The sequence below is a fragment of the Zalophus californianus genome, chromosome 8 (genome assembly GCF_009762305.2).
Source record: "Zalophus californianus isolate mZalCal1 chromosome 8, mZalCal1.pri.v2, whole genome shotgun sequence".
In the NCBI taxonomy this organism is placed as follows: domain Eukaryota; kingdom Metazoa; phylum Chordata; class Mammalia; order Carnivora; family Otariidae; genus Zalophus; species Zalophus californianus.
In genome coordinates, this window is record NC_045602.1 from 121,350,701 (window position 1) to 121,376,633 (window position 25,933).

At 39.6% G+C, this 25,933-nt stretch overlaps 1 protein-coding gene across 1 annotated transcript in view; it reads left to right on the plus strand.

Moving 5' to 3' along the window:
- Positions 1-25,933, plus strand: part of TOP1 (DNA topoisomerase I) — a 90,420-nt gene that overhangs the window by 10,888 nt on the left and 53,599 nt on the right. Inside the window, 1 exon segment of the mRNA XM_027623695.2 lies at positions 20,747-20,849. Within this exon segment, the coding sequence (XP_027479496.2) occupies positions 20,747-20,849 (103 nt within the window).

The window sequence follows — 25,933 nt, forward strand, 5'->3', positions numbered from 1 at the left end:
TTGCTTGAAATGGTTTAAATCCTTGAACTGAATTGCCTGAAATAAAGAGTGTAAAATCACCATCTTCATAAATTTGAAGAACTAAAATCTTAGAGATTAGGCTCAGTACTTAAAATCCTGGGAAACTAATTTTGTGGAGCAGTTTAAATATGCTGCTGTTGTTACTGCTTCCAATCCATGAAGTGTCTTGATATGAAAGCTGTTAAACTTCTCAGAGAAAGGTTCAGAGTATGTAGTGGTATTACTTAGAGTGATCTGAATATGGAAAAGTAATCGAGACTAATATTAGACTGAACATGCCTTATTATAATCAGTGCATTTTCACAAGAATGAATGCAATGTCACTAGTTCTTGCTGTTTAACATCAGAAATGAAGAAACAAGAGCCTCTCAGGGAATTGATCATACCTCAGGATCTACTTCTTAATTTTTCATGGTTCCAGTTAGCCAGAAAAGAAAACAAAAGCAGGGAGGAGGAACATAAGTTGTCTAGTCTTTGTAACTGCTGGCTTGTTAAACTTCCAGGCCAGACACCTGTCCCCCCCCAGCTCTGAGAGGTCTCCCGGTTAGTGCCCTTTGTGCATGTTCAGCTGGTGGTGGTTTGACCATAATTACTACTTTTTTTCCCCTTAAAGATCAGATCACCTTTCTCCCTTGAATGCAGTGTGATAGAAAAATAGGTACTTCAGTGGAACTTTATAGTCCTTTACAAATGTTAACACCTTCCTGATCTCAGAATGTCAGGAAAGTTGTCTATTAGCAGAAATATGCTTGTTTGCTCTGTAGAAAATCGATTCTAGTTAGGAAAACAAGAAGCCAAAATTTTTCCTCTTACAGCCCTGAAAATACTATAGAATTTTTTTTTTTTTAGATTTTGCTTATTTATTTGACACAGAGAGAGAGACAGCTAGAGAGGGAACACAAGCAAGGGGGAGCTGGAGAAGCAGGCTCCCGGCTGAGCAGGGAGCCCAGTGCGGGGCTTGATCCCAGGACCCTGGGATCATGACCTGAGCTGAAGGCAGACGCTTAACGACTGAGCCACCCAGGTGCCCCAAAACTATAGAACTTCTTTAGGACTGGAGCTAATCTGTGGAATTTAGATGTCAGATAGTGTTTGTATTGAGCTCAAGTTTTTAGGGCAATAGCTTAAAGTTAACAGTACAATATGATTCATTTGGGTCCGTAAGTTACTGAAAACAGTGGAAATGTTGGTACAAGACTACCAGAATATTAAGCAGAATCCATAATGGTGGCACATACCTAAATATGCATGCCAGTAGGTGCTACTGTACAAAAGAAAAGATAGTTTTGTGAAGTACACTTTTTGAAAACTTGAATAAAAATAAAAAAAGGTCCGGGGCGCCTGGGTGGCTCAGTTGGTTAAGCGACTGCCTTTGGCTCAGATCATGATCCTGGAGTCCCGGGATCGAGTCCCACATCGGGCTCCCTGCTCAGTGGGGAGTCTGCTTCTCCCTCTGACCCTCCCCCTCTCGTGCTCTCTCTCTCTCATTCTCTCTCTCAAATAAATAAATAATCTTTAAAAAAAATACAAATAAAGGTCCTTCTGCAGCAACTCTTTCCCAGAAATAAAGTTCAGTGTGTATTCTTCTCCTACAAGTCTATAGTCCTGTTTTGTTCTGTTCAAGTATTCCTTTTTACTCTGGAATACTCTTAGTCTTTAGAATTTGGTACAGTTTAGATAAGTATGCCTGGTACTTCTCGATTTTTCTGCCTATTTAGGAAGGCACGAAGTATTGTAAACTCCTTTAGGATTAGCAACATCTCAGAATCTATTTCCGTATTGAAGGCATAGTTTTGGATACCCCCCTTCCATTTTCCTGAAGTCTGTGATCACCACTTAATCGCAAGTCAGAAGCAACTACTTTTCTCTGGCTTTGAGCTTTTCTTGTCCTCTTCTTCTAATTTTTCAATCTGGACTGGAGAAATTTACATGTTTTGCTTATTTACTAGGAAGTGTAAAAGAACACTATCTCATCCTGTACAGATAGTACAGATGCATTCAACAAATGTTTAAATTGTGAAATGGGAACCCCTCTCTCTTCTAGCTCATTAGCTGGTTGAAAATCAAGTGAGAAAAAGTGAGAGCTTTATACTAAGTTTTCTTTCTTTTTCTTTCTTTCTTTCTCCCTCTTTTTTTTTTTTTAAAGATTTATTTATTTATTTGACAGAGACACAGCGAGAGAGGGAACACAAGCAGGGGGTGTGGGAGAGGGAGAAGCAGGCTTCCCACGAAGCCGGGAGCCCAACGCGGGGCTCGATCCCAGGACCCCGGGATCATGACCTGAGCCGAAGGCAGACGCTTAACAACTGAGCCACCCATGCGCCCCTCTTTCTTTCTTTTTAAGAAAGATCTGATTTCGTGACCCGAGCCAAAATCAAGAGTCGGACAGTCAACCGACCGAGCCACCCAGCTGCCCCAGAAATCTGCATTTTTAAATATTTAACAATCCTGGATGATTCAGATTAATACAGCTGACCACAAATTATCTTTGGAGAAATTGATCCATCTGGACTTTACTGTCTTACTTGACTAAGATGTGTGTTTTGCTTCGTTTGGTTAAGGTACTCCATTGGTTAAATTACTAAGCTTATGGTTGGTTTTGTTTTTGAAGGACCAGAACAGTGTTTTTCAGTATATGTTTATAGAAGCTTGATATTTATCCTCAATATCTTCTGTCTTTCAATGAGCATTTACCTAAATACTAGAGATAGTTAACTGCTTTTGCAGCTGTTTTATTATGTATCTCATCAGAATCCTAATCCTTTCTCCTTCGTGTTTAACAAGCCATTATTTGATCCTGATGTCATCTTTTAGGATTGGGTGACTAAACAGAGCACAAAGAGCAAGAGGTTTTTTTCATACTGATATCCCTAGAATGGTTAAGGCAGAGCATCAGAAGGTAAGTGGAGGTATTGGCACAGTTTAGTGGCGTGCTGAAGATCTAATTATCTATGGCATTCACTACCTTTAGATTAAATTAGGGGTCTTTAGCTACTGATGGCACCGATTGACATGGGAGGATTTGCATGGAGCAGTGGTTCTTAAAGTGTGTTTTCCTGATCAGCATTGCCTGAGAACTTGTTGGAAATGCAAATTCTTGGGCTCATCTGGACCTACTGGCCCAAACTCTGGGAGTGTGGGGGCTTAGTCAGCTAGGTTTTAAGAAGTCAACCAGGTGATGTGATGCACACTAAAGTTTCAGAACCAGTGGAATAAAGTAAGATTTGAAGTTCATCTCTTCCTGTTGAGCCTCACATTTTAATTTTATTTTTTAATTTTAATTTTTTTTTGAGCCTCACATTTTTAGTAGGAATGAAAGACCGTGGACAAAAAGTCCACTTGCTTACCATTGCAATATAGATTTTAGAGCTAGATAAACTTGGTTAGCTGGGTGGCCCTAAGCAAGTCACAACCCTGATCCTAGTTTCTCATCTGAAAAAGTAGAGGGATAATAGCTATCTCAGAGTCATATAAAAGAGCACCTAATAGTATCTGGTACTGCTGTATCCCCAAGGTCAAATAATTGACAAGAATAAGATAAATAGACTGGTCAAAATAAGCTTCTGGTCAGTACTTTAGTCCTGACATTCGTATGAAACTTAGAACTAGTTTTGTAGTAAGTAATTCAGTCTCTTAAGCAGTATTCCTTGTTTTGTTGTGTTTTTGTTTTTTTACAAGGCCCATGGCTAGGCCTCAGTACTTGTACAATTACTTATTCTTCCTTACAGTTTTGAAGTTGGAATAATTCATAATTGGAGCATAAAAAGGAGCCTGTTAAATGAGTAGTACTAGAAAGGTTTCTGAAGAACATATGTGTGTTCAGGCTTATTTCTCCAGCTACTTGCCCAGAGAATGGCCTGTGCATTTCAAGCACCGTCAGTAGTGATAACTCTAGACAAAGAGGTCCCCTTAGTTGAATTGGTAATAGGATGCGTGAAACAGTGCATCAACATCCTTGACTCCTATATGGCCAGACAAGGTGTAGACTTGGGGGCATTTTGAGGCCCATGCTCTTGTTGAAAACAAGGGCAGCTTAGGCTGAGCTGTGGATTTCTATGTAGCATAGACAGGAGGTTTGTAGTCACTTTCACTATTCCCAGGCATTAAGGGCTCACTTAATAGAAGCAAAGGAGGACAAGCCTGCAGGAATGGGCCTGTCCTAATTGAGCTGGCCTGAGAAGGTACATTTTCAGGTTAGACAAGTCCTTTTTCCCTTTTAAGTTCTGCCTCCTGGGAAAGAAGAAGCATTTTCAGTCAGGGATGTCGTTGTGAAAACATGACTCACTTGCAGAAGAGTATATGAAATATAAATGCCCATTTTAAGGGTTTTGTAACTGGCTAATTACTCTCAGAGGCAGGAGTAAAGCATTCTACCTTTGTCTTATATTTAGAGAACAAAGGTGAGTTCGTTAAATGGGATTTCTTTGCCATACTCTGATACTTAAAATAATTGCTCTATCTAGGTTTGACTGATACCTCACTGGACTAATACCTTAGTTGCAGTGTTCTCTGGGAAGCACTCATTGAGGCTCTGATTCTCCAGGGACTCTGTGCAGAAGTGGCCTGCTTTTGAGATGGCCATTTTAGCCAGGAAACTTTTGGCTGGCCTTAAGGAATTACACAGCGTAGTGCCTTGCCATGTAGGGAAAAGGTCCTTGACTGGCCTCCAGCAAGGGAGTTGGTGGTGGGGTGGAGAGTCAGGACAAGGGAAGTCTTACTCCTGGCTTTGCCAGTTGTGACCAGAGTGAATCATACAACATGGTACCTCATGCTGTTGTCCCCACCAGTGAAAGGAAGATGTTGACCTGCATCCAAGCTTTTCAGTCAGTGCTGTCTTGATAGAACCTTCTATCATGATGGAAATGTTTTGTATCTCTGCTGTCCTTTGTGGTAGCTGCTAGCCAAATGAGACTGTTGAACCCTTCTAGTGTGACCAAGGAACTTACAATTTTTATTTTATTTAAAAGTAGCTACATGTGGCTAGTGGCTACTATAATTGGACAGCACAGCTCTAGATAAAATTTAGATAAGAGCAGAGAGATTTAGGTTTAGATTTTGCTTGGAATATGGGTGGTTGAGGCACTTGGAACTTAAAAATCCAAAAGAGGTGTGAATTTGGGGAGTCTGAATAACAGTCTTCCTTCTGTATATCTGCATTGCCTTATCCTGGATGACCTGCTAAGAGGACTTAAGACCGGTATGCACAGTTGTGTTTTTAAGAGCAGGTGTAAGTTTAGACAGTTCTTCATTTTACTTGACCCCTTCAGTATTGCACAATGGTGAACATTTAAGGTCCTTTGAATTGAATAAATTCTCATTTTATCGCAGCAGCTCTATGAGATAAATCATGTCTATTTTGTAGTTGACAAAACAGATTAACTTACATTTATATATACCTTTATGGATCATTATCCTTTAAAATGATTGAGATTTGGGGTGCCTGGGTGGCTCAGTCGTTAAGTGTCTGCCTTTGGCTCAGGTCATGATCCCAGTGTCCTAGGATCAAGCCCCGCATTGGGCTCTTTGCTCCGCAGGAAGCCTGCTTCTCCCTTTCCCACTCCCCCTGCTTGTGTTCCCTCTCTCGCTGTCTCTCTCTCTGTCAAATAAATAAATAAAATCTTTAAAAAAAAAATAAGCAGATCAGAACTCAGTTTCTACAACTTCCCTGGGGTCTTCCTCTCATTTGCATGCTCATAGTGAATGTTGACTGCATCTCACTTATAAGTACTCTGGTCCACAGTTAGCCAGACAGTATTAGTCTAATGGCCCAAAATGGGACTGTAGCCTTGGCTACTATGAGGACCACTGACATAGTGGACATTTGAAGTCTCAGGAAACAACTTGGGTGAATTGCTTAAAGACCAGGAACAGATCCATTTTCCTCCAGCTTTAGCTTCAAATTATGGTCATTTAGAGGTGGGAAGAGGAAGTGGAGTAGGGATGAAATAAATAGAAGATATTTGAACATTTACTATTTCCACTTTACTTTTGAAGAAACTGAGACTCAAGGCTGTGTAGTTTGTGTGAAAACCACAGAGCTGGAAGACTAATCTAGGCCTATCTGATGCCACATCCTGAGTTCTTAAAGGTGACACAAAACAAAGGGAACCCTGGGTGACTCAGTTGCCTCCTGGGAATTCTGGGCTATAGTGGAGCTACCCATGTAGTATCAGACTAAAGGCTCTTAGAGCACTCATCTTCATTTACAGTGGATCAGTGGATCTTTACCAAACAAATATCTTTGACTAGTAGGCCCTGCTGAAATAAATTTCTTTATTTGTTTGTTTGTTTGTTTGTTTGACAGAGAGAGACACAGTGAGAGAGGGAACACAAGCAGAGGGGAGTGGGAGAGGGAGAAGCAGGCTCCCGGCTGAGCAGGGAGCCCGATGCAGGACTCCATCCCAGGACCCTGAGATCTTGACCTGAGCCGAAGGCAGACGCTTAACGGGCAGGCAGAGGGAGAAGCAGGTCCCCGCTGAGCAGGGAGCCTGATGTAGGACTCGATCCCAGGACCCCGTGATCATGACCTGAGCTGAATGCAGATGCTTAACAGACTGAGCCACCCAGGTGTCCCTCTGCTGAAATTTAAACTAATGTGTAATCCTTTTTCTATTAAGGAAAGTCTGCCTGCCTGTGTAAAAAAGACCCCAGAGTAATTTGTTTTAGCAGTTCAGCTTGTACTTGGAGCCAGTTAGTCCAGAAATCATTAAAACCTCCTTTTATCTGAGTACTCAAGAAAAAGGATCTTCTTGTTAACCCGGGATTAACTAGACCCTCCCACCCCCTTGTTTTAGAAGGATCTCTGAAGTCTACTTATTTACAAAGGAATTTCATCAGAGTTGGTTAGCAGTATGTGAACAAGTACAATGTTGTTCCCACCTCAAGGGGGATAAATAACAAATTTAACTAGCTTGCTGCTTAAGAAGCAGAAATAGCAGTGGGCTCAGCATTGGCCTCCCCTTCACAGTTACCATTCATGCGATTTACTTTATCTAGTTAAGCAGAGTAGGAGTAGATTTTAACTAACAGATTATGTTTTTTAATGACCATTCATGGGCTCTTTGATGGAAGGAGCATGGTGGGAGCTGGGCTTAGTGTGAATATGTTTAGGAGAAAGCTTTGGAATTAGGAGCCATAGGTAAAGGTAAAGCAGGCGGGATATTCTTCATTGACACACTGAGCTTGAGAAAGGCACCTGTCTTCACAGGGTACATTGTTTGTTAGTTTCAAAAAAGAATGTTATTAAATACACCAGAAACTATAATGTTATATGTCCGTTGTATCTCAGTTTTTAAAAAGCGGTTATTTCATGACACAGGAAAATTATATGAAATTCAAATTTCAGTGTCCATAACTAAATTTTTATTGCAGTGTAGCCATGCTTGTTCCTTTACATATGATCTGTGGCTGCTTTTGTGCTCAGTGGTCATTGAGTACTTGCTGCAGAAATCGAATGGGCTGTAAAGCCTAAACTACTTACTACCTGTCCCTTTACAGAAGATTGTTGCTGACCCTTGGATTGGTGAGTAGTGCCAGTTGCTTATCTGAGTGGTGCTAGTATGTGTTACAGGAAGCTCACAAGACTCTTTTCATATTACTTGGTAGCCTGTAGCTCCCAAAGGAATATGTATGAGCCAAATGTCAAAAGTTTACTGTGAGCTTGTAGTTTCATTGAGTCTTAATCCATTTTTTTCCTTACTCATTTTCCCAACAGAGTCCTACTGGCTGGACTCAAGTTACCTGTCTCTAAAATACGGCTCTGCCCACTGATGTCCAAACAACAACAAAGAAAATTTACATTCTAAAGAACTTGACTACGCTTGCCTTAGCAAGTTGACTTGCCTAAGCTGTGTTACCCCTTATGTAGTTCTTCCTTCTTCCCCTCAAACAGGGGCTGTGAGAGTAGCAGGTGAAAACAACCTCTTTACTTCCTCAATTGTAAAGACTCAACATTCTCAGCTGTACAAAATAAATTAAATAAAGTCCCCAGGGGCTGACTCAGCACCTTGTGCCTGCCTTTTAAAGGAACGGAGACCCAGCTGAAATAGAAATGAAATAAAATCAGTAGCATGTCCATTATTGCAGTTGGCTGGTATTTGGTATTAATTATTGCCTAGAGGACCAAGAAACAACAAGGCAGAGTTTTTCAAAATATGATTCTGGACAGTGTAGATTATGGTCACGTGGAGAGTTTGTGTTAAAATATTCTGACAAATTCCTCCAAAGAGGCCTCACTGGTTTATACCCTACCAGGCATCTGTGAAAGTATGTGCTTTCCCGTGCCCTCGCCAGTGCTGGCAATGACCAGATTCCATTTTTCTTAAATCGGTTTGTTTAAAAATTATGACACCTTTTGATTTGCACATCCCTCATGACTGGCTTCTTGGCCTTTGGGCCATTTGTATGTATTTTTCTGTAAATTGCCTACTCCTGTCCTGAGCCCATTTTTCTGTCGAGTTGTTTATCTGTTCCTTATTGATTTGTAGAAGCTGTTTCTTTGGTACAGACAGTAACTCTTTGTTAAATTTGTTCCACATTTTTCTTCTAATCTCTAGTTAGTCTTTCACCCTTATTTCTGGTGGTTTATTATCTTAAAGGCATTAAAAAGTTTCATGTTACCAAAAAAAATGGGGATGATCTAAGTCCCAGGTGTCAGGAAAGTTAAGAACCACTGGTCTCAAGCATTTAAATTTTTTTTACCTTAATCTCTTTTAACTTTGAACTAAAACAAGTTTTTTTCCTAAAGATTTTATTTATTTGTGGTGGGGCAGAGGGAGAGGAAGAGAATCCTCAAGCAGACTCCCCACTGAGCCCAGAACCTGAGGTGGGGCTCAACACAGGGCTCGATCTCAGGACCCCAAGATCACACCCCTAGCCAAAATCAAGAGTTGATAACCAACTGAGCCATCCAGGCACCCCTAAAACAAAATTTTTAAAAAGATTTTATTTTTTTGTAAGAATGAAAGTGAGATTGTGAGCAAGGGGAGGGGCAGAGGGGGAAAGAGAGGGAGAGAAAAGCCGAAGCTGACTCCGTGCTGAGGGTGGAGCCCGATGTAGGGCTCAGTCCCAGGATGTCGAGATCATGACCTGAGCTGAAACCAAGAGCCAGATGCTTAACCGACTGAGCCACTGAGGCGCCCCTGAATAAAACAATTTTTAAAGGTCTTAGGATTCTTTTGACTAGAAGTGTAGGCGTCAATAGAGGTCATTTTACAGATTGGAAAACAAACCAGAGCAGAGAAATATATTAATTAAGGACCCCATCAGGACACTGTGTAAAAGACTCAGAATTGCTCTAAGGAGTTAAGTGTCTGCCTTCAGCTCAGGTCATGATCCCAGGGTCCTAGGATCGAGCCTCGCATCGGGCTCCCGGCTCGGCGGGAGGCCTGCTTCTTCCTCTCCCACTCCCCCTGCTTGTGTTCCCTCTCTCGCTGTGTCTCTCTCTGTCAAAAAAAAAAAAAAAAAAAAAATAATCTTTAAAAAAAAGAAATACGTTGTTCAGTTCTGGCATAATAATAGTGAGCAGCCTGTTCTGGACCCTAATTGTGTCTACAAACTACAGCTCAGAAGACCTTATATTTAATTAGGTAACATACATTTTTTTAAAGACAATTTGGTGGTCCCATCACTGAAATCTGAGTTCTTTTTAAAAATTTTAATGTAATTAATTAGTCCCTGGGAATGAGAACCAGAGGAAGAGAGAAAGATGAACTTGAATTTAAGGAGCATAATGGAAGGTGTGGGATGGGAGAGAAGGTTGTAAAGTAAGTTAAAATAGGGTGCATAGACAGGAAGAGGCTGAAAAGACAGGTTAAGGTAATTGTAGTGTTGTAAAAGCATAAAAGAAGTCCAAGAAATTTAAATGCGGAAGTAGACAACTGGAAGAGAAAATATCCTCTGACTATTTAACCCTTTTTGTGTGTGTGGGACTGAGACCTAAAACATACCAGTTGGCTGCTTCATTTGTGTCTTTTCATTACAAGGTCCTTAGAGACAATGGTCACTACTCTCACAGAGTTACTGATGTTTAAGAACCAAAGTAGGTTCTCTTCAGGGTTTTTAAGTCAATTTGTAGCATTTCTTCTGAACACGTAGACACTTTGGAAAATGTGACAGTTTTTAGAAATTTGAAGTTGTGTTGCAGAGCTGATTTAAAAAAATTGAAAATGCTGGGTTTCTGTCTGAGCAACTCTGTGTTTTTCTAATGCAGTGGACTTCTGTTTCTGATGATGAAGTTTTTACCATGTATTGAATTGAGGACAAAGACTCAAGCAGTTTGCAAAATAATTGGCAAGTTTCATTTGATTAAGTTTGACCCTTTCTTTTACTTGGCCTCAACCTATTATGAAGGTCTTCTCCAGCTGAGACATTCAAGTCTGATTCTGGAACTTCACAGAGCCGAGTCCAGGGAAGCTTGGGCTGTTAGGGAGACCCTTTTGCCTCCTTTTCCACAGTTACTCATTTAACAGCTGCTGCTGTTGGGAAGGGTTAGGGTGTTTATTATGCCCTTTATGGAACTTTATGAGGGCAGAGACTTGGTATTTTTTGTTGCTATATTCCCACACCTAGAACAATGCCTGACACAGAGTTGACAATAAATATTCAAATGAATGAATATTGTGAACCCCAGCTTCCTTAAGGAAGCCCATCTTCTCAGCTGGAGTTGGTTTTTGTTTTATCAGCTTGAGAGTACAAGATCCCTAATGGGGGAACCCCATTAGTTTCAATAATAAATGAGTGAGTCTGTGACAAGAGGTCTTTTTTTTTTTTAAGATTTTATTTATTTATTTGACAGAGACACAGCGAGAGAGGGATCACAGGCAGGGGGTGTGGGAGAGGGAGAAGCAGGCTTCCCACTGAGCAGGGAGCCCGATGCGGGGCTCGATCCCAGGACTGTGGGATCATGACCTGAGCCGAAGGCAGACTGAGCCACCCAGGCGCCGCTATGACAGTAGGTCTTGTTTATATATAGTACACATTTGGGGGAGAACAAATGATGATATTGACTTTAAAAATTGGAAATGTTACTAGTCTCTTCCCTCATTCTTGATTTTCTTTAGAGCTGAATCCTCCCAACATTTTTCTTTTAAATTCCAGAGCTTTTTGAGTTTTTAGCCAGAACACCATCTGTCCTGCTTACTTTGAAAGGCTATTAACTATGACCTGGAATTTTGGAAGTGTGCTTATTGAGAATTGTTGTAAAATAATGATAAAGACTTTTCTGTGGGCTACAGATTGAAATCGGCTGCCATTAGGATGGATCGCAGTTTCCTAGATTGAAACTGATGACAATTGATAAAGTCCAAATTTAGACAGCTGTGGTGGGGGAGAGGGAAGGGTAGAATTCTTGCACCCCTCAATCAATTTCCCTTCCAGTGATGGGCTTTCAGGCTTCCTAACTGCTTTTAGTTTGGCATTGAGTTCCTGGGGAGATTCACACACCCCTGTTACTGACCACACTCCCGGATGCCAGTCTTTATCACCAAAACCAACTTGTTATCTGTCCTAGACAAAAAGTCTTTAAAATGTTAGAACAAACTGGGTATAGAGTGTTAAGTAGAAGTGTTGATTTTGTCCAGACTCCAGCTTCTGGGGATGTGATATCCATGGGTTTGAAAGTCGGAGCAAGGAGAAGATGCAAGGATTTATCCCAATAAACTTGATTTAATAAATGAGCAGCAGGTGATGAATATCTTCTTTAGAAAATTAATTTCTTCACCCAGCGCTTTCACCCAAATGGTTCCCGTGCCCACCTTCCTAATGCAGTGGTTGTATATTTATGTTCAGAGATGAGCAGAGGTTATCTTTGACAGAGTTGCCTCCTTGGGGGAAGGCAGGCAGCTTTTGGTGGATAACTATTCCTCACCCCTATCCTTCATACACTTGGTGACTATCTTAGGAGGAGGAGCCCGTCATCTTATACAGCTGTTTTAAGTCTCAAAACTTGTCATCACTGTAAATGAGGTCTGGCTCAAATCATAGCACAGAGCTCTTTTATACCAGAAAAAAATCTCTGCTTTTGTTTACAAGTAAGCGGAGGATTCTTCTCTTCTGCCCTGATCTGATTACTCTAATAGTTTAGGAGAATGGTGGAGTGGCAAAATGCTCTAAGATCATGGAATAGTTAATAAAATGATCAGTAATCTTTGCCAATCCCATAGCCTATTCTCAAAGTGTAAATGTTTATGCTGGGGTTGAAAAGCAATTGCATTAGAGACCCTGAGTAGAGGGAGCTTGGCAATACTATTAGCCACCTTGATTGCAGCTAAACTAATGCAAATGTTTCTATGGGGATGGTCTTAACTGGTGTTATCAGTGCATCCCTTAAAACTTGTAGATAGGTTTTTTAGGCTTCTGGGTATAGGATTGTTAGAGCAAGCCAGTTTCACTTATTCGTAAGTGCTTTTCTTTCCTGTATCTGTAGACAGGTAAGAAAATCAGATAGCCTTTTGTCATTGGCTTGTTGGGCAAGGTGAATTGGCATGGTTGCTGCCTTAAATGCATGTATAGAACCTGAACTCTGAGTTACTTGGAATGATTGGGTAGACTTGATTTAGTTCTATGTAAATTAATCATGAAGAGGGTTCAGTAATAGTTGTACTTTATTGGCAGTTTGTAATTTTGTGGAAATTAGCCAGGAATTCCATTACAACCATACACAAGGATTTTGACTGCCTTTTGAAAGAAAATTCTTTAAGGTCACTTAAATAATCTGAGCCCAGGTTTCTTCATCTGCAGGAGAGGTGAGTTTCCTGAGGTCACAGGTATCTAAGCTGATGAACAGAGATTTGAAGCTCTAAATCACTGACCTGTGCTGCCTTCTTATAGACCCAGTAGTTAAAGTGACTTTTACCCAGGGTCATAGTAAGTGAACAAGGATTTGAATCAGGTATTTTTCACTCTGTTGAACCAGAGCAAAGCTTCCTCCAGCTTCCTTCAGAAGTCTTTTCAAAGCATTCTCTGCTATTCTGTAATGTCTGTAATTGGCATTAGGGTATAGCATGGTCTTTTGTGCTAACTGCATCATTCTTGAACATATATTTTTATTTTTTAAAGATTTTATTTATTAGAGAGAGAGAGAGAGCACCATGTGAGTGAGCATGAGCAGGGGAGAGGGGCAGAGGGAGAGGGAGAAGCAGACTCCCCGTTGAGCAGGGAGCCCAATGCAGGGCTTGATCCCAGGACCCCAGGATCACGACCTGAGCTGAAAGCATCCATGTAGCCAACTGAGCCACCCAGGTGCCCCCATTCTTAAACATATTTAACACAAAGTGTTTTGGTTTCTTTTTTCATATAATGTGTGTATGTGTCTGGTTTCCCTAGTGGGGAGTGAACTCTTCATCTTATGCCTGGTTTGACACTGATTTGGCTACTTGGAGCTGACCCTGTACCTGGTTTCCAAACCTGCAGCTTCATTGTGAGCCTGGGATTAGGCCAGCTTTGTGGACCTTATAATAGTTGGATTCAGTTTTGCTGGATTTATTTGATACTGAAGTTTCTTATTCTTAGGTGTTTTGTTTCTCTTCTATCTAATTGAGGATTAGGACTCTAAAGCTACAAGAAGTAGGAGTGCATCTGTATCTTTTTTTTTTTTTAAGAAACTGCTTTTGGGACACATGGCTTTAAGAGAGGCCAAATAAATATAATGCTGGGATCTTTTTTTTTTTTCCTTCCTCTTAGATTTATTCATTTGACAGAAAGAGCACAAGCAGGGGGAACAACAGGCAAAGGCAGAGAGAGAGGGAGCCCCTGACGTGGGGTTCGATCTCAGGACCCCGAGATCATGATCTGAGCCAAAGGCAGACAATTAACTGAGCCACCCAGCTCCCCGGGATCTTATTTTTTAATTTGTCCCTTGTAAGAATCAAGTCTACCATTTCCTAGCTGGCGGAAAGTGTATCTCACTTAATTTTTCTCAATCATGAGAAGATGAATTTTTCAGCAAAAAAATAAAACAAGTAATAATTGACAGTTGACTTTAATTGCTCATCTGCCAAGAATGCCCTCTCTTACTTTGCTGACTCCTTCTGTTCTTTGGTAAGACTTAGCTTAAACAGTACCTCCTTCAGGGAGCCTATGTTCACACTTCACTGCCCTCTTGGACCCAGGCTCTTTATTTCTTGTTCTCTGGTGGAATCAGGCTGTTTCCCCTCATTGTTTTACTTTTTACTTTACAAAAGAGGCATTAAGCTTAGATTGAATTATTTTTACTCTTAAGACTTTTTTTCAAAATGTCCATAAAAGTAATTCTGTTTTATTATCCTTTCGGAAAAATAGCAGGAGGGCAGAAAAGAACAACATTCTGCCCTTGTGTAAGAAATGGAGGTCCTGACACCCGTATGTTTCATGTGAAGACATTTGGAGGAATGTCTGTTACCTTTATAAAAAATGTGTGTAGTTTCTGAGTATTGGAGCATCGTGATGCAGTGAAAACCGTTACTTTAATGTTAATCATTTGACATTTGAGATTTTGGGATTAGGAAAGGAATTTTAATACATTTCAGCAAGTCTCAAATTTAGAAAGGTTTCTTCTCTGTTGACTTAATTTTTCTCTGCTTTCATGTATGCGTAGAACAGCATAAATTTTCTGCCTTGGAAGTTGTCTTCAGGGTGAATTCTTACGGATTGCTGGGTCATCAAAAGAGATTTTGTTTGTTACCTTTGTTATAGACACTGCTAAATTCCCTTTCCACAGGAGTTATATGAACTATATGAACTTTTTCAAGATGTTAAAAGAGGCAGAAATGTGTCTCAGATTTGAAATTGGCACCACCCAGAGTTGTGGAAACCAGAGATGGCCCAGGAAGCATACTACCTTACACAGTACGCATTTAGTAGGCGATAGCTATTACTATTGTCTTTCGTGAAATGGCAGTATTTCCTTATTGTAAGAGTGGTAAGGAAATTGAATAAAACAGCATTTCTAAGTGCGTTTCTAAGTACTCTAGCATGGTTCTAGCACATAAATTAGTGCCCCTTTTCTCTTGAGTGCCTTGGGCCATGGCTCTTTGGCCTCATATCTTAATTACCTTACTGGATTGTCAGCTCTGTGAGGGTTGAGTTCACGTCTGATGAGTCTTTGTCAGGGCCCTTTGGATTTAAGAAGATATTAGAAATAGTTATAAACTGAATTAACCCTAAGAATATAAATCTGAATCCAGTAGTAAAAGATTTCCTTTTCTCTTGCACATTAACTGTCAAGTCCTTATGTTATGCTAGCCAGCAGTTTTTCCTGAGAATGTGTCCTGAGGTAACACAGATACTTTCCTCTCTTGTCATTTGGAAATCTCTTTACTTAAAATCTTTGTTAACCTCAAGGAACACCTTAGATAATAACAAAAGATGTTGATTCTTACTCTAGCTATTCATTGACCTGCCTATTCTTATGGAGTAACTTCAGTTAAGTTAGAGTGAAAGGAATTAGTTGTTATATGTCTTCTGTTTTCTCGGGGCTGCCTTATTTCAGGGGTCTTCTCCCATGTCTTCATCTCAAAATTTTTAACGCATGCATTTGGAACAAGTGTTGTCAGGTTATTAGGTGACCTGAAATCACAACGAATGAGGTTTTCTGGTGGTTTTATATGCAGTGGTTTGCATCTTTCACTTCTAATCTATGGTCAAGTTCAACACAGTTCTTTTTGCATTAACAGATGCTTGAAGTGGCAGGATCCTTTCTCCAAAACATTTTAACAGTCTATTCGTAGATGAATTCCAGTTAAGGGGAAAGGGTACATACTTGAAGTAATCTTTAAGGCCATTAGTCTACTGTCTATAAATGTTTTTACCATGAGGGATATAGATCAGTTTGTTCTTATTGGCATTACTTTCTCACTTTTACTGGCTTCTCTTCTGACCAACATCTTGAGTCAGATGTTCTGATGTTGCCTTAAGTAAGGAGAAGACTGGAGAAATGATGACGCTAACTGAAGTCATACTTCATCATTTCTCCAGTCTTCTCCTCCCGCCCATCTTTGTTCCGTACAGCTTTCCTGTGTCTGCGAAAGCACCTTGTTCCGCTAATAGCTTGGACCCAAAGACTGAGTCTGATTCTTCCTCTGAATTTATTATACACAGCCAGTTTATGGAGTTCTGGAAGACTGCTTAAAAACTGCTAGCTAGTTATTTTGCTTTTACCTTTCTACCCACACTGCCCTTCAACTAATCTTCATTAAGTATGGCTTTTATTTTGTTCCTTTTCTGCTTGAGGTGGCTCCCTGTCATCCTTAGAGTAGGACACCCTTGCTCTTGGGTTAATGTTATCTATCAAACTAATTTTCTCTACTGCTCCTTAACACAATCCCCTCTTGGACTAAGCTAGTCTTCTCCTTGTTGGATCCTTATGTAATAAGAAAAAATAGGGATTAGAAGGGAAGAAGCTTGAAGATAGTGTTTAGCTTTTGTTATTACAAGTTTCAAACATGAACAGTAGAGAGAGTAGTGTAATGAACTCCCCGTGTGTCTTATACCCCCACTTCTGTAACTTCCAACTTTCTGCCAATCTTGTTTTATCTTTCCCCATATCCCCCAGATTTAGTTTTATTAATTAATTAATTAATTTATTTATTTATATATTTGGCCTGAGGATGTTTTAAAGCAAATTCCAGACACCATTCACCTGGAAGCACTTCTGTGTGCATCTGTAGAGGTTATTTCTCTATCAGTTTACCCTAGTGTAGATCATCTCTACATTTCTCTGTCAGTTGGTAATTTTATTTGTTTATACACAGTTGGTATTCTGTAGGCACCCCATTTTGTTTTACTTGTCGTTTCTTCTTAGAAAGAAGGACCCAGTCTGATGTGGAGCTGTACTATGGCCATTCAGATATTTGAAGTTGTTATATATTAAACTTTTTGGTACCTGTCACACCACGCATAGCACAGTTTGAGCATATGACAGGCATGTAATAACTTCTTTTGAAATTAAGGGCACTTGGGATTCAGGTCTTTGACCTACGTCTTATTTGTATCACTAGAATTATTCCACTACAGCCTTAAGTTTCTTACCAGACATTTTGGTTTTGAGTTTTTAGATTAACAATTGCTTTACAAGACTTGGGGACCTGGCTTTAAAATCAGTTTTGAAGTTTTGTGCCCTTAAAAAGATAATGTTATTGTCAGACTAGTTATCTGAAACCTACCTGGAATTACTTTCAGTTCATCTTTTACTTAATTTCCTTTTTCTTTAAATATTTAGTGACTGAAACTACCTTTTCCTTATATACACGTGTATTTGTCAAATCTTTGATAAATCTTGGTAATTTTTTTTAAAGATTTTATTTATTTATTTGAGAGAGAGAGAGCACATGAGAGGGGGGAAGGTCAGAGGGAGAAGCAGACTCCCTGCTGAGCAGGGAGCCTGATGCGGGACTCGATCCTGGGACTCCAGGATCATGACCTGAGCCGAAGGCAGTTGCTTAACCAACTGAGCCACCCAGGTGCCCAATCTTGGTAATTTTTAAAAATAACTTATTTTTTATTGTAAAAGTGATTCATCATGGGGGAAAGTTGGAAAACAAGGCAAAGTATACACACAAAATCTCAGGTTGCTCATAAATTTACCACCCACAGATAACTACTTTTAACATTTGGGTGTCTATCTTCTAGTCTTTTTCATATTGTTTTATGTGTTTGTTGAATTATGCACAGAGCAATTTTTTTAAAAATATTATATCCTTGCCATACTCTTGGGCCATAATAGCAGATCCTGATGTTTTGTTTTGTTTTTTTTTTTTAAGATTTTATTTATTTATTTGAGAGAGAATGAGAGAGAGAGAGAGAGCACATGAGAGGGGGAAGGGTCAGAGGGAGAAGCAGACTCCCCGCCGAGCAGGGAGCCCAATGCGGGACTCAATCCTGAGACTCCAGGATCATGACCTGAGCTGAAAGCAGTCACTTAACCAACTGAGCCACCCAGGTGCCCCTGATGTTCTGTTTCTTTTTTGGTAAATCTGACCTATAAACAAATTCAAATAACACAGATTTCATTCCAGGTTGTAGAGCTGGTGGCATGTTTTGTTGTTATTATGGTTAAGTCCTTAGTTTGGGGCAGATGTCATGTGAGTATTTATTACTGTCACGAGAACAGGGGTCACCACCTTTGTGTATTGGATTGACTCAGCATTTTACAATTCTGTATGCTACATGGAGGATTGGGTTTAAGTCCTGCTTTTTTTTTTTTTTTTTTTTTTTGACACCATATGATTTTATATTTACCATCTCTGTGGGATGAGAATTTCTTATAGCTAGGGACATCTCATCAAATTTTTGTTTCCTTAGGGTCTGGCACAGAATAGATGCTTAGTGGATTATGTCAAATGGGACTTTTTTTGCCGTGAGCCAGGAATGGGATGAGCACATACACTGCCTATACATTTTATTAGTTATTTGTTGTTACACAAAGCATGTTACCTCAATGTTTACAGCTTAAAACAACAAACACTTGTTTTCTAATATAGTTTCTGTGAGCCAGGTATCCAGGAGAAGCTTCGCTGGGTGGTTTTGGCTCAGGGTCTGTCTGTCTGTCATGAGATTGCATTTGTCTGAAGACTTACCTGAAACTGGAGGACCTATTTCCAAGACGGTTTACTCACATGGCAGTTTCTCACCACATGGGCCTCTCCACTAGGGCTGCTTGAGTGTCCTGACAGTATGGCATCTGGCTTCCCCCCGAGCAAGGAGAAAGATCCAGTGCCTTTTAGGACCTGGTGGCAGAAGTCACATACTGACATTTCCATCTTACCCTGTTTTTTTAGGAATGAATTTCTAAGCCTAGCCTGTACTCAAGGAGAAGAAAATTAGGCCATACCCCTTGAACAGAGGAATATCAAAGAATCTGTTGGACCATTAGACAAATTTTAAAACCATCACACATGTGTTGGGTACATAAACTTCCAGTTGATTCATATTCAACATTGGGGTGACCTGACCTCAGTGAGCCACATTTTTAATAGGCTCTTGGGATAATTCTGATAACACAATAAAATTTGAGAGTCACTAACATAAATGCATGGGGAGAGATACCATGTTCATGGATCAAAAGACACAGCAATGTTTTGATGTCATTTTTCTCCAAATTGTCCTATGAACACAAACTTGCCAGCTGGCTTTTCTTCTTCTTCTTTTTGGAAGTTGGCAAACTGATGCAGAAGACATAGAATAGCCAAAACAGTTTTGAAAAAGAACAAGACTAAAGTACTTTTATAACCTGATTTCAAAACTTACTGTTAAAAAAAATTACTGTGAAGCTACAGTAATCAAAATAGTGTCTGTTTGTGTAAGGATAGAGTAGAATCCAGAAATAGACTTGTGATTATATGGCCACTTCATTTTCAGTAAATAGGCCAAAGCAATTCAATGTGGGAAAGGGCCATCTTTTCAAAAAATGGTGCTACAACTGGACATCTTTATAAATTAAAAAATGTACCCTATCCTTTACTTCTGTAAAACTCACAATATTTTTTGTGAAAAAAATTCACAATATAACAAAAAAATTGTAATCTACAGTGTATAAAGAACTCTTACAAAACTCAGTAATAAGAAGACATATTTTTAAAATGAGCAAAAGATTCGAAGAGATACTTGACCAAAGATGATACGTGAGTGGCCAATAAGCAAATGAAAAGATGCCCATTACTTAATTAGGAAACTGGATTAAAACAACAGTGAGATACCACTATCTACCTGCTAGAATGGCTGAAATTAAAGATCGATAATAACTCCGTGTTAAAGACTTTATAGCAGTTGGAACTCTAATGCATTTTGGTGGGAATGTATAATAGTACAACCACTTTGGAAAACAGTTTGGCGGTTTTGTATAAAGTTTAAGTTATACTTACCAGATGACCCAGTGATTTCATTACTAAGTATGTACCCAAAAGAAATGAAAACATGTACTACACAAAGACTTGTATATGAATGTTCATAGCAGATTTATGCATAATAACCAATGCCTAGAAACAACTCAAATGTATGTCAACAAGTGAATGGATAAGTAATCTGCAGTATATCCGTAACTGTGGGATTCCACTCACCTGCAAAATCTTAACCAACTACTGTTACATCCAGCAGCACGGATGAATGTCAAAAATAACATGCTAAGAAATCAGAGAGAAGAGTAAATTCTGTATGATTTCATTTATATAAAACTTTAGACATAACCTAATCCGTAGTGCTAGCAAATTATTGGTTGCTTTGGGTGGGGGTGAAAGATTGGGATTGACTGGGGAGGGGCATAAGGGAAACTTTCTTGGATGATGTGTCTTTGAAATATATATATTTTATTGCATAGAAATTATACTTTATTATAGTTGATTTAAAAACATATCCTTGAAAAAATATCTCGAGGTTTGGATTTTTCCAAAATTTACAGAGATAACCAGTTGATCTTGAGAGTCATTGTTCAAGATTTATCCTTTTGTATCATTTATGATTTAGTGTCAGTAGTACCAGATCTAGGGAGAAGAGTGCCAAACTGTTGCTTCCTTTTACAGTAGAATTAATTCCCCTTTCCTCTTGGTGTTTGCAACACTTGTCTTGGTTTTAGAGGCAGGTAATGGGATGCCTTGTCTGAGTGGCTTTGTGAAATCTTCCCTTCCAGTGGAATGTGCTATTATGGCTACCTTGCCATTTGAATCCTGTCATTGTGCTTCTTGACCAGCTTGTCAAGGTAGGTGGGCAGGAGATAGCTTATGACTCCTCTTGACTGACTCATCTTTTATGGTTGCAGATTCTCATAAACACAAAGATAAACACAAAGATCGAGAACACCGGCACAAAGAGCACAAGAAAGACAAGGAGAAGGACCGAGAAAAGTCTAAACATAGCAACAGGTAAGGGTTAAACCAGCAAGTCCCTCATCATTTGGCAGTGGGTTGACTGGCTTGCCCACCTGGAATATACCTTAACTTGAGCCACAGGTAAATAGCATGGTTAGCAGAGTAAGGAGAGACTGTATTTGATTCCAGAGTTGCTAAGAGTAACCTTGATCATTCAGGCCTTACTGGGGATGCTGTTGTTCAGATCAAGATGTACAAAGCAAGTATGATTAATTTTCTCTCAATATGTAGCTCATTAAAAATAAAATTGGGCGGGGAGGCACCTGGGTGGCTCAGGTGGTTAAGCTTCTACCTTTGGCTCAGATCATGATCTCGGGGTCTTGGGATAGAGACCCGCATCAGGCTCCCTACTTGTGCTTGCTCACTTGCTTGCTCTCTCAAATAAATAAAATTGTTAAAAAAGAAAATTTGTAGGGGGGGGCACCTGGGTGGGTGGCTCAGTTGGTTGAGGGTCTGACAGTTGATTTCGACTCAGGTCATGATCTCAGGATTGTGAGATCAAGCGCCAAGTTGGGCTCTGCACTGGGCATGGAGCCTGCTTAAGATTCTCTCTCTCCTTCTCTCTCTGCCCCTCCCCCTCACAAAAAATACATATATATATTTTTTTAATATTTTATTTATTTATTTGACAGAGAGAGACACAGCGAGAGAGGGAACACACAAGCAGGGGGAGTGGGAGAGGGAGAAGCAGGCTTCCCTCAGAGCAGGGAGCCCGATGTGGGGCTCAATCCCAGGACCCCGGGATCATGTGAGCCAAAGGCAGACGCTTAACGACTGAGCCACCCAGGTGCCCCCATATATATAATTTTTAACTAAGTCAGCTGTGGATTGATTGTAACACATGATATCCAGAGAACTTGCCTAAAAAGTGACTAGATTGGCAACTGGATATATGTGTATATATTTTTATTCTTTCTGTACTTTAATGGGTATAAATTAAAACTTCTTAACTTAGGCTTCTGTGGTCTGTGAACCCCCTAAAATCATATGCAAAAGGTTGGTTATATGAGATTTTCCTGGAGAGAGCATTCTTAGTTTCATCAGAAGCATTCAGCTCTCACAGAAGCCAATGACCACCAATATAAATGAAACTCAGTAGTGCTGCCCTCGGATTCAAGCCTTAGAAAGATGTTTTCTTTTTTGTTTTGCTCCCATTTTTTGGCATATGAAGCAAGTGGTTAAACCCAAAGACTTAGGGTATCTTTGGATATGGGACCCCTTGTTGAAAATAAGGACTTATGCTTCCGTTTTGAGTTAAAGGCAGTTGTTGGGGAGAATGCTATCTGATATTCCCACAGTGGCCTAAGTTTTGTTAAAGGGGAATGTAAAGATCAGTCGTGCACTGGAACGAGTGCCTCCAGCCTAGAGTCTCTTAAAACTGCTTCATTAGCTTGGCTTATTGTCTGCAGACAAGTTAGAAGTGAGAATTGCTTTCTAAGTCTGTTCTTTTTATGAACCATTAAAAATTTTAAGATATTTCTAATGAATTCTTTTTATGAATAAGTCTTTATGAATCATTAAAATAACCAGATTTTCTCTAGTGGGGACATTACTCTTTGTATCATCTACCACTCCTGTGGTCTTTTTTTCCCTCACCACTCACTCATTTCTTACCACTCGATCATCTAGTTTTCATTTTCATTACTCTGGTGAATTTAATACCAGTAGTTGAATCCAGCCTCAGTTCACATGTATCTTTTCTTCTTCAGTTTATAGTTGTTCAGCCCATACTAATACCTACCAAAGTAGATTTGAGAGCAAAGAATATTGCCAAGAATAAAGAAGTTCCTTTCGTAAAGATAAAAAGGAACCAGTTAGGAGGCCATAACAATTATAAATGGTTATATACTAATATCAGAGCCTTAAAATACATGAAATAAAAACTGATAGAACTACAAAGAGAAATAGACAATTTAGATTTATAGTCACATTTTACTGCCTCTTTCTCAGTTGATAGTATAAGCAGAGAATCATTACAATGTTAGAAGACTTGAACATCACCAGCTAACTTGATTTGATTGAAATTTATAGAATATTCCACTCACAAGAGCAGAATACAGATTTTTGACACAGGGAACATTTGCCGAGATACTCCACATTCTGGGCCCAGCCCTCCTTAAAACCACTTCCCTTGCCTTTCATGCCTCTGTCCTTCTCCACCTTTCTGGCCACCTTTCTCATCTCCTTCCCGTGCACATAGCAGTTCTCGGTCTTTGGCTCTCTCTTTCTGCTACCTCTCTTGCCATATACCCTTCCCTCATTCTCAGTTCCTCAAACACAAGATGTTTTCTCATATACCCCTAGGCCTTTAAACATGCTGTTACTCGTTCTGGAAGATTAGTATCATCCTTTTTGTTGCAGCTTAGACTTGACTTCTTTCAGGTATCCTTTCTGCCCACCCCCTCATATTGAGTGCCACTCCTCTGTGTTCTCTGGCACCTTGAATATATTCTTACCATAGTAATTGCCAAGGTGCATTGGTGTTGTGATTGTCTCTTTACGAAATTTCTGTATTCCCCATTAGACTCTTAAGGTCTCTGAGAGCAGAGTTGAAGTCTGTTTCATTCGTTTTACATTCTCAAGGCTTCGTGTAGTATCTGGCAGGTAGCTGGCACTTAACTAATCTAAATGTATTAAATCAGTGACTGGATGACCTATGGACACACCAATTACCATCTTCTCTCTTCTTTTCACATAGTCTTAATCTTCTACAGGATTGTTATCCCCGGCCATCCCATTTTTGAAACAAGTTTTTACTGTGTTTTTGGTAAAAATATATATAACGTGTTTTGCCGGGGCTTTTGTTGTTTTGTTTTGCCATTTTGAAGTGGCATTAAGTGTATTCACAGTATTGTACAACCATCACCACTGTCCATCTCAAGAAATTTTTCATCATCCCAAATAGTCTCTGAACCCATTAAACAGTACCTTCCCATTCTCCTCCCACTCCCCACCCTTGGCGCCTTCTAGTCTACTTTCTGTCTCTGTGAAGTTACCTATCCTAGTACCTCATATAAGTGGAATCACAAAATACTTATCCCTTTTGTGTCTGGCTTATTTCCCTTAATCTAGTGTTTTCAAGGTTTATCCATGTTGTCACATATCAGGATTCCATTCCTCTTTTATGGCTGAATAATACTCCCATTGTGTGTCTATACCACATTTTAAAAATCTCTTTCCATGTTGACAGATGCGTGGGTTGTTTCCATCTTTTGGCTGTCATGAATAACACTGCTGTGAACGTGGGTATACAAGTATTTGAGTCCCTGCTTTCAGTTCTTTGGGTAGGAGTAGAATTGCTGGATCATGTCAAACAAGTATTTTTATTCCGCCTGCCATGTTTATCCTGTGCTGGTTGATGTGTGAAGTCCCAAAAAAATGAGGTAATCTTTGACCATGAAGAACTTCATCACCTGGGGAAAATGCTTATAAAGAAATGCTAATTTCTTGGAACACTACATCAAAAACTAAATATGTAATGTATGGTGATTAACATAACAATAAACAATTTAAAAAGGCAACCAAAGAACTTCATGGTATGCAAATTTTACCTAAAAAAAAAAAAGCTAATTTCTGTGTTATCATGAATCTGTCCAAAAGAACTTTTAAAAAAATAAAGGTTAATATTTAAAACAAACTTTAAAGATCCCTTTTTCTCTGCCATATCTGATTTCACCAACCAAAATTGTGGGAGAAAAGATTAGGTAGAAGTGGTGTAAAAGGCTTTGGGACATCATTTTGGCCCTGCTGTGTTTTACCAAAATGTCCTTTTTAAAAATAAAGGATATGGTTTGGTGTCATTTTTCTTGGAAAGTCCATTGTAGCTTAATGGCCTTTGTCTAGAAGAAAGCCTCATCCTGGTCCATCAGCTTAGGTTCCACATGACTTTGGTTAGGTTGCCTAACCTTTCTCAGCTCCTCTTTTCAGTTCCTGCATACTAATACACGCTTCAGAGGGGACTTAGGGGAGTCAGTAAGTATAAAAGCTCTTCAACTGTGAACTGTTTCATAAATAATGAGGTGGTATTTTGTACCTCTATCAAGCATACTTTTCCAAGATTATAGCATAGGCAAATTGAGGAATTTGTTCTAACACAATTTTGTGCCTTTTAATATTTCTAATCAAAATACTTAAGAAATAATAGCCTGTTTGCCAAGAGGCATTGGAAAAACCTGGCCTGGGTTGCTGTTTACACATGACTAAGTCTAGCCCTGAATCTCTAATTCACATGTGAGTAAGTTTAAGACAGTTTAACCAGATTATGTGTTGTAAACAGACTTTTTAATACTTCCTGTTTTGACCTCTGCTGACACAGTACCTCTTTGCAACAAAGCAAGTGTATTGGTTATATATCTATATTTCAGTACAGTCCTATACAATGTGTTCCTTTTTAAGTGACTTCTGATCTTTCTATTAGTTCTGGGCTTGTTTTTTTTCCTTCTGTAGCAGATTAAAGAAACTTTGAAGATTGTTAAGTCACCTCTGAGGAGCCCAGTATATTTAAGGTTTAACATGTTCTCTTCAAAAATGCTTAATTTTAGGGGCACCTGGGTAGCTCAGTCGGTTAAGCATCTGCCATTGATTCAGGGCGTGATCCCGGAGTACCAGGAATCAAGCACTGTGTCAGGCTCCCTGCTGTGGGGGGAAGGGGAGAAGTGTACCTCTGCTCCTCCCCCCGCTCATACTCTTTCTCTCTCTCTCACTCAAATAAATAAAATCTTTTTTTAAAAAATGCTTCATTCTATTACAGTATTTGTTTGGCATGATTTTGTTGCTATTACAAGAAAACAGGTTTTATACTAATGTGTTTCTAGTCTTTCCTCCTCTGCCAGATATAAGCATCAATCATTTCTCATTAGGCTACACTTAGGACCCAAATCCAGGAGGCTTCTTTCTTCCACATAGTAACATGTGCTGCATACTTGGAATGTCAGAGAATGGGACACCAGCCTTTCTGCTGAGACAGAATGGGATATGGACCCATCCCTCAAAAGATCCCATCTTAGTCATATACTTTCTCCTGTATTGTTCTTACTTAAGGTACAAAATAAGGGGAGGGTATTTAAAGATCATTCTGT